At 50.7% G+C, this 10,739-nt stretch overlaps 1 protein-coding gene across 1 annotated transcript; it reads right to left on the reverse strand.

Annotated features, from left to right (window-relative positions):
• Positions 1-801: 801 nt before the first annotated feature.
• Positions 802-10,708, reverse strand: PHTF1 (putative homeodomain transcription factor 1). The gene is made up of 18 exons (XM_074528080.1): positions 10,541-10,708; positions 10,420-10,476; positions 10,268-10,337; positions 9,499-9,657; positions 9,029-9,188; positions 8,622-8,747; positions 7,672-7,831; positions 6,671-6,853; positions 6,513-6,590; positions 4,951-5,160; positions 4,518-4,646; positions 3,820-4,092; positions 3,161-3,292; positions 2,941-3,027; positions 2,393-2,548; positions 1,924-2,019; positions 1,270-1,395; positions 802-941 (listed from the first exon to the last, which is right to left on the reverse strand). Exons 1-18 carry the CDS (start codon positions 10,577-10,579, stop codon positions 921-923), a joined length of 2,262 nt encoding a protein of 753 aa, XP_074384181.1. The 5' UTR covers positions 10,580-10,708; the 3' UTR covers positions 802-920.
• Between the last annotated feature and the right edge of the window lie 31 nt (positions 10,709-10,739).

Here is a 10,739-nt window from a genome sequence, read left to right on the forward strand (position 1 = left end):
CATTTCACCCTCCTGTGAAGGAATGAGAATTCCTCAGTTTTTGCTCTTTCCCCAACTAATAAATAGAAGCCACTGGAGCCAGTGAAGGGAAATGTTACAGAAGCCTTCAAATGTCTTCCTGCTCTCCATGACCTTTCTGAACATGGACCTGAGGAAGTCTTTGTCAAAGCTGGTTTTTCCCCCCAGATTTCCTCCCCAGCTGCCCCCACCATGGAGCAGGACAGGATGGAGCTGAGGATTCCAGGGAACAGATGAGGCAAAGCATTCTCCAGCTCATGAACACTTTGCCTGTAGTGTTTGTTGAGAGGTTTTTCTCCTGTACCCACTGTCCTCAATGATTTCTGTGCAGCACAAGCCCCCACAGGATGGGCAGCAGGGAAGGGGAATTCACCTGGTGCATCCTGGGGTGCTCCAGGAGGGAGGCAAAGCCTTGAGCACACAGAGCTTTCGGGACAGAACAGCTCTTCAGCACAGCCAGCTCAGTGCAGCCAATATTCCCAGCCTGGCACATTCCAGTGCAGCCCCAGCAAGGCTGACTGGGCCAGGAGGGCTCAGTCCCTCCTTGCCACGTGCCCAGGCCCAGGTTTTACAGAACCAGAGTCAGTTTTACAGGACTGGTGTCCCCCACTGCAGCTCTTGTATGGCTTTAGAGTCTGATGTCCCACACAGCTCCTGCTGGCTCAGTGCCAGCATTTGGCCCCACCAATCCAGTTTTCCTGTGCTTGCCATGGGATGGCACCACTGATGAGACCAGTTCACTCTGCATGTTGTAGAGCAGTAAAGCAGAAAGAAAACTTCTGATGCACACACTGGGAATCTGTTTAAAGATTGGAATTACAGATTTCTGTCAGTTTTCTTCTTTCTGCTGGTTCTCTTCTCTGGTGGCTGGTGGAGATGGCCAGGGCTGATGTTCTGCCAGTTTATGGTTTAATTTTCCATAACTGCAAAGAGACAAGAAAGGGAGTTTGGGTCTAACAGGAATGGTTTCACCTCCAAGTAACATTCTGTGTCTCCTGCCCATCCTGCTCTGCTCAGTGAGCTCCAGTTTCAGGGTGAGCCCCAGGAGGATAAAGGGAGGAACCCTGGATTCTCACAGCTTCACCTGCAGGAACTGAAACTGAAGTGAGCCCTGTCCTTCCCCCCAGACCTGGCCCAGGGAGGTGGGGACACACCCAGCAGGGTCTGGGGTCTGGGTCCCACTGCAAACCAGGGCTGTGACCCCAGAGGTGTCCCCAGAGCTGTCCTGCTGCCTGGGACAGGGACACTCACTCTGATGTTGAATCCCAGCAGGTCACTGATCACTCCTGAGACAGCAGAGAGGATGACAACCCGTGTGATGTTGTAGATCAGTGGGTTCATGGTCAGTCCATACAGCCTGAATGGACTATCCAGCTCCTGCAGGGACAGGACAAGGCTCCATCAGCACTCCCCAGTACAGAGAATTCACCCTCTGACTTTAGCTCAGCACTGGCACTCCCACAGACTGGGCTGCCTCTGTGTCCTTTCTTAGACTGAATTTCCAGTGTTCCAGAGACATCTCCTGCTGAATCCAAAGGCTCTGCAGCTGCCCCAGAGCTGCAGAATCACCCAGCCCAATGTGGGGACTCCCAGACTCTGCTCACCCCGTTCCCAAACCCCTCCCTGGTGCTGGCACTGAGGAGCATCAGAGCTGCTGCAGGAAAATGAGACTGGAGCAGTGAGGAGCAGCTGTGCCCACTCCAGCCTCTCCTCTCAGCTAAACCACTCTCATCAGGAGTTCCCAGCACTAATTACCCACACTGGCCTTGTGTGCTCCCTCTCCTGTCACAGCTGCAGCAGCACTGAAAAATCCCCTCTGTGAGCACTAACTCAGAGAGCCAAGGGCAGGGCAGGGCCCATGGCACTGCCATAACTCCTTTTTGCCATTCAGGCACAGCCTCTCACCTTCAGCAGCTTTGTGGACAGTTTCAGCACATTGTTCACCAGAGACAGCTGCTCCTTCTTGTTTGGCTTCTTCTCCATCTTCAGGTACAGGTTTATCTGTGACAGACACCACAGGCCAGGGTTGATATTCCAGCACCAGCCCCAAATGGTTCCTAACTAAATTGGAGCCATTTTGCAGCCTGCTGTCACTCCTGAGGTAGTGAATTTAGCACTGATTCTTTTCCAATTGTTTTGGTTAACATACATGAACCCAGAGTTCAAAATAATCCAGAACTCTGGAGTTTGAGTCTGGCCCAACAGGACCAGCTCACCCCCCCCATGCTGACCAGTGCTTTGCTGCCTTCTGGCCAACACAAGGTTGATCTCTACATTTTAAACTTTGATTCCAGTATTTAAGCTGGTTTGAAATACAATAATTATATCCGAACAAAGCACAAAGCCCAGGGGAGAACAAGCTGGAGGGAATTACCTGCTCAGTGAGTAGGATGGAAATGTTGCTGTATTTCTTGTTGGTCTCAGAGCCCAGAGATGCCAGACGCAGCAGGAAGAGGAGCAGTGCTGCCTCCCACATCAGGAACTCCCAGTTGTAAGCTGCACTCAGAAAGGTTTTGTGGCCCTTAAGAACCTGTGTGGGGAGAAAACAAAGCACCAAATGTCACTGACTAAGTGCCTGTTCTTGGTGCACAAGCACTGCCCTTGCTGCTCCTCTGGCCAGCCCTGTGTGCTCTACAGGCACTGACTGCTCTTCTCAGGAAGTGTAAATCACTCCTGACACGGGGTTACAGGGAAAGGTCTCATTTCTAACCTGCCTTTACCTTGGAATCGGATATTTTTTCTTTCTGCTCAGAAAAGGAGCCTTGTTCCTCCTCTTCCCTCCCTCTGTCCAACCAACAGGCAATGAAGTGCCTTTCCTTGTCCCTCTGGCAGTCTCAGCCTTTTGTAGGCTGGCGAAAGAAAAGCCTCCAGCACTTGGGAAGGTTTTTCCTACTTTATAAACCACAAAGGTTAAAATCTCACCTGGGCACAGCAGATAAAAGCAATTGAGAGAGCCAGTAAGAAGACTGAGGACACCACAACATCCACAGACCTCTGGGGGCCTCGTCTCTGCAGGGACAAGCACACAGGGGCAGGGCTGGGTGTGGTGTGCAGGCAAAACTCACCACAAACAGCTGGCACTGCCACTGGCACTGCCACTGGCACCCCCTCTGCAATAACCAAACCCCAGATCAGGACTCACCTTCAGGTAGGAGCGAAGGGATAACCAGATCTTGATGTTCTCCACCTTCTTGAGCCTGAAGTGAGGGATTTCGTATTTCCTGGCTTTCCGAGCAGATGTGATGTGACTGAAGAGCTTGGCAAACAAAAACCTCTGCAAGGTAAAACCAGAGCCATAAATTAGTGTAAAAAACCAGAACAGACTGCTTGGGATTCTCAGTGGCACCTGGCAAAAAGGGTCACTGGGGAAGCTCAGCATGAGACCTGGGTGCTCAACCCCTGTAGCAGCAGTTGTTTTCATAGAATTCCAGATTGGTTTGTATTGGGAGGGACCTTAAAGCTCATCCTTTTCCAGCCCTTGCCACAGGCAGGGACACCTTCCATTCAAGTTGCTCCAAGCCCTGTCCAACCTGGCCTTTAAGCCTTCCAGGGATGGGGCAGCCACAGCTGCTCTGGGCAGCAGAGAGGGGGCACAGTAAGACCTTGGGGACAGGTAAGGGGGGAACAGAGGAGCCAGGAATGCTATTGATTGGTATAATTTGTGAGTGGTCAATAAGAACCTTCCCAGACTCCCCTCCCTGACCTTGGCAAGGGCTGGGGTGAGATGAGCTTTAAGGTCATCATCCCATTTTTATTCCTGCTCTCCAGGTTGCTGAAAGGCACCAGCACCTTCAAACCCACCTGCTTGTAGGTTCTCTCAGCAACACACATCATGAAGAAGAACATCCAGGTCAAGCACAGCCTTTCCAGGAAGTTGATGGCAGCCAGGATGAGCACAGGGGTGCTGACAGGGGCTCCACAGAAGATGTGCAGAAGCTCCATCAGAGAGATGGAGCAGAGCTGCTCCAGGTTGTCCGTGCGGAACAGTCTGTAGAGGAATGGCAGGAAGGCCAATCCGATGGTGATGATGTTTCCCAGCATTTGATACCCCACTCCCTGCTGGTGGGCATTAACCTGGCAAGCAGGAATAGAAAAGGGGATAATTACCTGGGGTTTGCACCAGGGAAAAGGCCTGTTGTTGTGGCAGCATCAATTCAGACAAGCAGTCAGTTCCCCTTCCCTTCACAGGACAGAGACTAAAATAACCCCACCCCTTTCAGTCCAACCCCAAAACCAATCAGCCAAATAATCAACCCCCCCCTTTCAGCACCCTGCAGAGACAATCAGAGATAATCAGCACTTGGCAGTCTTCAAGAGACCTCCTAAATTGAGGGTTAGACAATTTTTCAGTAAGAACACGTGGGACAACCATCTTTGAAGCTGGAGAGGGATGAGTTTCACACTGCCCCTAATATTTGCATGTGTAGCTATTTCCAGGGGTTTGGTGGTTGTTTCCTGCAGTGTGAGGGAGAGGCTGCAATGCCACACAGCCCCCTTACCCTGCTCATGATAATGCCACTGATCTCCAGCACAGACATGTCCACCTTCTTGCAGTCATTCCCTTCCCAGATCAGAGCACTCACTTTGGCAGACGCTGGGCTGGTGTTCTGCAGCCAAAACAGATGGTTCTAGAAAAGAGAGAGGAGAGCAGAAGCTGGCTCAGCTCTTTCTGTCCTGCTGTAAGTAACACCTTTGCCTGGAACTCATTTGGATTGAGGGGGAAATTCCATTTTGGGTTCAATACTTTGTTTTGGGATAAGCGGCCCTGCAGAGGGGAGGGATAGACTTGACTGATACAATTTCAGATTTCCAGTGTGACTGGCTTCAGCCAGGCTGCTCACCCTACACCAACAGCATCCCCGTGTGCCACTCATGCTTGGGAGGATGGGGAAGAGGAGAAGCCCTCCCAGCTCCCGGATGGACATCACCAACCTGCTGGAACACGTCCTCCTTGGGGTCCCGGCGGGAGTCCCTGCGGGAGCGCTCCTCGCTGTCGCTGGTGCCCGAGGAGCGGCACTCGGGGCCGTGCAGGAGATCGTCCCACAGCATGTCCTCGGTCTCCGAGTCCTGCCGGGTGCTCTCCGAGTCCCGCCGGCTCCCGCCGCAGCTCCGCGGCGCCACGCTCAGGCACGCCCTGGGGTCCTGCAGCACGGCACGGCTCAGAGCCCTAGCTGGTGTGTACAGCCAGCACCGCCCCTCATCCTCCTCCTCCTCCTCCTCCTCCTCCTTCTCCTTCTCCTTCTCCTTCTCCTTCTCCTTCTCCTTCTCCTTCTCCTTCTCCTTCTCCTTCTCCTTCTCCTTCTCCTTCTCCTTCTCCTTCTCCTTCTCCTTCTCCTTCTCCTCCTCTTCTACCCCAGCTTTGAGTGATCCCAGTTGCACCCACACGGCGGAAATGGTTTAAGACAATGTTTGGGGAAAAAGCATTTCTATACCAGAAATGCATATATATATATATATATATATATATATATATATAATTATATATATATATATATATATAATTATATATATATATATATATATATATATATATACAATACATATAATATATGTAATTATATATATATTATATATATATAATATATATATATCATACAGGGCCCATTAATTCCAGTTGCACCCACACGGCGGAAATGGTTTAAGACAATGTTTGGGGGAAAAAGCATTTCTATACCAGAAATGCATATATATATATATATATAATTATATATATATACACAATATATATAATATATGTAATTATATATATATTATATATATAATATATATATATATATATCATACAGGGCCCATTAATTCCCCACGTCCATTCCCAACCTACAAAATAAAAACTGACATACTCATTTTAATATAAAAATGTCCTTTTCAATGTCTTTTGCATAATCTGTTTTAATATTTTATTTCTATTTTGTATTAATTGATATATCTCCATATTTATAACTTGATATTCACATATTTATATTTTGTTTTCAGGTAGGGGCAAAAAACCAAAGTAATGAAGTGACCGAGTATATTCTCACAGAATAGATTTATTCCTTCATTACAGGAGTTGGACCTGATCCTTATGGGTCACTTCCAACTCAGGATAGTCTGTGATTTTAAAATCAAAATTTATTAGCTTAAAAGCTGCAAGCACAGCACTGCCTCCCAACCACAAGAGCAATTGCAGGAGCAATTAGAGGCAGCTTGGACGGTCCTTTGCTGCCAGCAGAGTTAGTTATTTGTTTGTTTGTGTGTTTGTTTGTGCTTTGTTTAACAAAGCAGCACAATGTGAACACTGTGAAGGTTTACAAGGCTGCCAAGCAGCAGGGATGGAAGAGAGGATTCTGAAGCACCTGAGGATTCTGAAGCACAACCATTTCATAACTGTCTGTTCTGATGGAGGGGGTTGGAATGAGATGAGCTTTAAGGTCCCTTCCAGCCCACCCCTTTCTCTGGTTCTGTGACCCCTGCCAGGCCTGGGAAAGCTCCCTCTCCTGACTTTACTTCCATACCTGCCTGTACAATGTGGATTCCAGCTCAGACTCCACAACACTGTCAGAGTCTCTGGCAGCTTTCAGGGCTTGCTTCACCTGCCAAGACCAAAGGAAAACCACCTCATTATCCACAGCAAAACAAGGTGTGGAGAACAGCACTAACCCCAGCTGGGTACCTGTGAGACAGCCTGGTTGAGAGAAACCAGAGGCCTCCTCCTCTTCTCCTCGTAGCTGTTGTCACTGGAAGCCCCCTCCATGCTGGGGCACAGCAGGAGCCGCTGGGCCGCGGCCTCGGCATCCTCAGCGTCCTCCTCGCTCGACAGCTCGTCAGAAACACCGTCCCTGTTGGTGCCATCCTCCTGAAATGCACAGCCAAGGCCCCACCAAGGGCCAGCCTGAGCCCCATCAAAGGCTCAGGGGCAGAGCTGCCCCCTGGCACAGCCCTCAATGCCTGCAGAGGCAGCACACGGCCCCCACAGAACCACAACTCTGCTGGCATCAGAGACTTCAGCTTTTAACTCATTCCCCCTGCTCTTGTCCTGTCCCAGAGGTAATGAGAGAGAATTTTGGGTGGGTGGATTTGGAGCTGGGGAAGGGCAGCAAGAGGAGGATGCAGCAGCAGCTCTTGGCTGTGCCTTACCAGCACCTTAAGCCCAGATGTATCTACGAGCTGGAGGGTAAGAAACCCAAAATCCTGGGCTGTGCCCCTACCATGAGCTCTGCCCCTGGCCAAAATGCTTCACAGAGAGGAGGTGGGATGGCACAGTATGACAGAATCCAAGTTCTTCAACTTGGCCAGGGGAAACTCGAGTAATTCCCAAAATCTTTATGTTTCAAAGCTTTCAACAGAGGTTATGATGCTTTAGCTCCTTCTCTTTCCTCAAGGAGAGAAGGTGGAAGGTGCCCCTACACATGGCAGGGGGTGGAATGAGCTTTAAGACTCCTTCCAACCCAAACTACTCTGGAATTCTATTCTTGATGATGGAAAGAAAGTACAGCACCTTTTCAGCTGCTCAGTGAGAGGCAGAAAGGGGTTTCTAGGTTAATGCAGGCAAACATGAGCAAAAAGAGGGAATATCTTGTATCAGACCAAACCATCCAGTTAAATACCCACCCACTTCTGGCACACAAAGAACACACTGAAAGTGTGATTTCAGAGGATCTCCCCTGGCAGTACCTGATGGCTCCTCTCCCCATCAGAAAGTTTACTTTTCTCTTTGGAGTGCAGCAGCCTGTGCTCAGATCTGGCCTGTCTGGCTTTGATGCCATCACCCGTAGCACTCACAGCACTTTCTGTCTCAGTCCATTTCTCAGCTACCAGCTTTACTCTTCTATTCCTAGGAGAGAAAGTACAATTAAATGCTTTTGTCAGGGAAAAACCCTTTGGGGTAAAACATTCTGGTCTTCCCTTGTCACAGGTGCAGCATCAAACAAGATACCTAAGGGATAAATCATTTTCTTTGGCTGACAGGCTTTGTGTGCTGAGTCTGTTAAAAAGATTTACATCTGCTTCACCCTCATTCAACATGTCTTTTGTAACCCTAATAGTATCTTAAAACTTTTAAATCGAGGGGAAATTTTTCATTATTTTTATTTTTAAAAAAATAAGAGCAATTCAGAAAAAAGTCCTCATGAAGAGAAAGCACCTGTGAGTTGGAAACTCACCAGGAAATTCACCTGGGAACACAGGAGAAAACAATCAAATATTATCCCCTGCAATCTCTCCTCCTTTTCCTTGAGCTACTTTTAGAGAAGGAAGATGCCAAAGTGAGACAACTGCCCAAACCAGAAGGCACAATTGCTTTTGGAAATCACCTAAAACAGCAATATAATCTGAGCACTCAAACAAGGTCACTTATCTGATAAATAAAAATAAACTCCACCACATTCTGCAGCTCATCCAACACTTGGTTTCACATGATCTAATTTTACACAGGCTAATTTTATATGATCTAATAAGGACATACTAAATATTCCTGAGGAATCAGCTTCCCACATCAGCAGGAAAGTTTTAAAGACTGGCAGGCTGTGGGGATGTCAGTGACAGCACAGGCTGTGCCTTCATTCCCCAGGTACCAAACTGCCCCCAGAGTCACGAGCAGCACAAAGCCAGCAGGGAGCACGTACCTCCTCTGGAAGAGCAGACTGGATAAATTGGTCAGCAGAGTTGCAGAGCCAGCCTGCTCCTCCTTGCTGCTTCTGTCAGGAGAGCACCAACTGTTCCCATCCACACCCACAGCCTTGCGTAACTTCCTGGGTTTGAGACAAGGAGAATTAAATTGGTGTAAGAAGCTACTTTAAGGAGTTTTTAAAAAGATCTGAATGAGATTTGAGCAGCTTTTTGGATGCCATTTTTCTGAAGCCATGCAGAATAGACTTCCAGATACAAAAATTCTGCCTATACCCCCAGCACGTCAGGGGGAAAGGCACAAGGGACAAAACCAGGAGGGAATCTTTGCTGCAGCAACCTGAGGGAGGAAAGCTGGACCCAGCCCCAGCTGTGACCCCACCCAGGGCCCTCTGCTGGTGCTGACCTGCGGCGCCGGCTGAGCCCGTTGCTGCCTGCAGCTCGGTTCACCTGCGTGGACACGATCTGGCAGTGCACTGTCCCCAGCAGCAGCATAAGGCACAGCGGTCCCATCACCTCGCTGGCACTCACTGCAGGCACCATGAAGTACAGCACCACTGCTACGACTGCAAAGGGGGAATGGCACCAAGGCAAAAATTAAAGAGTCTGTCTCAACTATTTGTTTTTACTCTGCTTTGTTGTATTATTATTTAATTTCTGCAATTGCTAGTGCCACACGCTGTGAAATGCACATTAAGCAGGTTCCAGACAAGATCCTCACACTTTAGATTATGGAGTACAAAATCACAGACTTACTAAGCTTGGCTGTGCCCTCTGAGTCCACCCCTAACCCATTTCCCTGGGAGCCACATCCAAACGTTCTTTGATGTCACATTCCTTGCAGGAGAAGGTTTATGGCACAGCCTGTTCCCTCACCTTGCATAACGTAGAGCACCAAGAGCCACATAAAAATGCGCTGGGAAGTGACCTGTATCCACCACTGGCTGAACAAGGGGAAGAACACCACTCTCACAATCCCCTTCCTTGTCAGCGATGTCCAGGGAATTTCGGGCTTGGCTTTGGCAAAGGTAGAGCCTTGGAATTAAAGGGGGAACGAGCCATCATTAACTGTGAATCACAAGAGCTGCCTTGCTGGAGTTCCCCTTTGGGCAGCCCCAGCTCTGCACAGGGGTGACAGCAGCCCGGTTTTGGGCATTGTTCAAAGTGACACAGTCCCAGCAGCTCCTTGTGTTCTCTCAGAGCTCTGCCCCTGCCCCTTCCCTGCCCACCCAGCCCCTCCTGCAGAGCCACCCCGAGCTGCTCCCGCTCTGCTCTCACGGTTTCAGTGCCCACGGGCAGGGGCTCCCCTGGCAGCAGGGCAGGCTCTGCTTCGTCCACCCTGCACAAAGCTGGGGTGCACCTGCAGAATCAGGGAATGTCCTGGGCTGGAAGAGACCCACAGGGATGGCCAAGTCTCTGCACAGACCCCCAGCAATCCCACGCTGGGCATCCCTGGCAGTGTTCTCCTGGAGCTCTGGCAGCCTGGGGGCCGTGCCCATTCCCTGCGGAGCCCGGGCAGTGCCAGCACCCTCTGGGGGAGGAACCTTTCCTGATATCCACTTTAACCCTGCTCTGACCCAGCTCCAGGCGCTCCCTGGTGCCATCCCTGTCCCCGAGGGGAGCGAACAGAGCCAGCACCGCTCACCGCTGATCAGATCCACATCGATCAGGTCGGGCTGGATGTGCCCCTTTTTCTTCGGCTTGTTCTTGAAGCCCTGCGGGGCGGAACACAGGGCCGAGTTAGCGGCGAGGGGCGCGGGGCCCGCCCCCTCCTCCCCGTGCCGCGGGTACCGGTACCTTCATCTGGGTCTGCTCCACGGCCTTCTCCCATATCTGCTGGTCGTAGGCCCCGATCTGAGGGGAGAGGAGGCTGAGGGCACGGCCGGGCCCGCGCCAGCCCGCCCCGCGCCGCACTCACCTTCTTCTGGTACCATGAAATGGCATCGTGACAGGCCATAGGAGCGGCGGGAGCGGCGCGGCCCCGGCACCGACACTGGCCCGGTACCGACCCCGGTACCGGCACCGACCCCGCTCCCGTTACCCTGGAAACCGCCCGGCGCTCGACTGGCTCCGCCTGCCGCCCCCCCTCCCCACCCACCCAGGCAGCGCCAGCCGAG

Source organism: Zonotrichia albicollis, chromosome 28 (assembly GCF_047830755.1).
Source record: "Zonotrichia albicollis isolate bZonAlb1 chromosome 28, bZonAlb1.hap1, whole genome shotgun sequence".
NCBI lineage: Eukaryota > Metazoa > Chordata > Aves > Passeriformes > Passerellidae > Zonotrichia > Zonotrichia albicollis.

Coding starts and splice junctions, on each gene's coding strand:
- PHTF1 (XM_074528080.1), bottom strand. CDS start 10,579: ATGGCCTGTCACGATGCCATTTCATGGTACCAGAAGAAG. Junction 10,338..10,419: donor TGGAGCAGACCCAGATGAAG/GTACCGGTACCC, acceptor TCCGCCCCGCAG/GGCTTCAAGAACAAGCCGAA. Junction 7,832..8,621: donor AGTCTGCTCTTCCAGAGGAG/GTACGTGCTCCC, acceptor TTTCTCTCCTAG/GAATAGAAGAGTAAAGCTGG.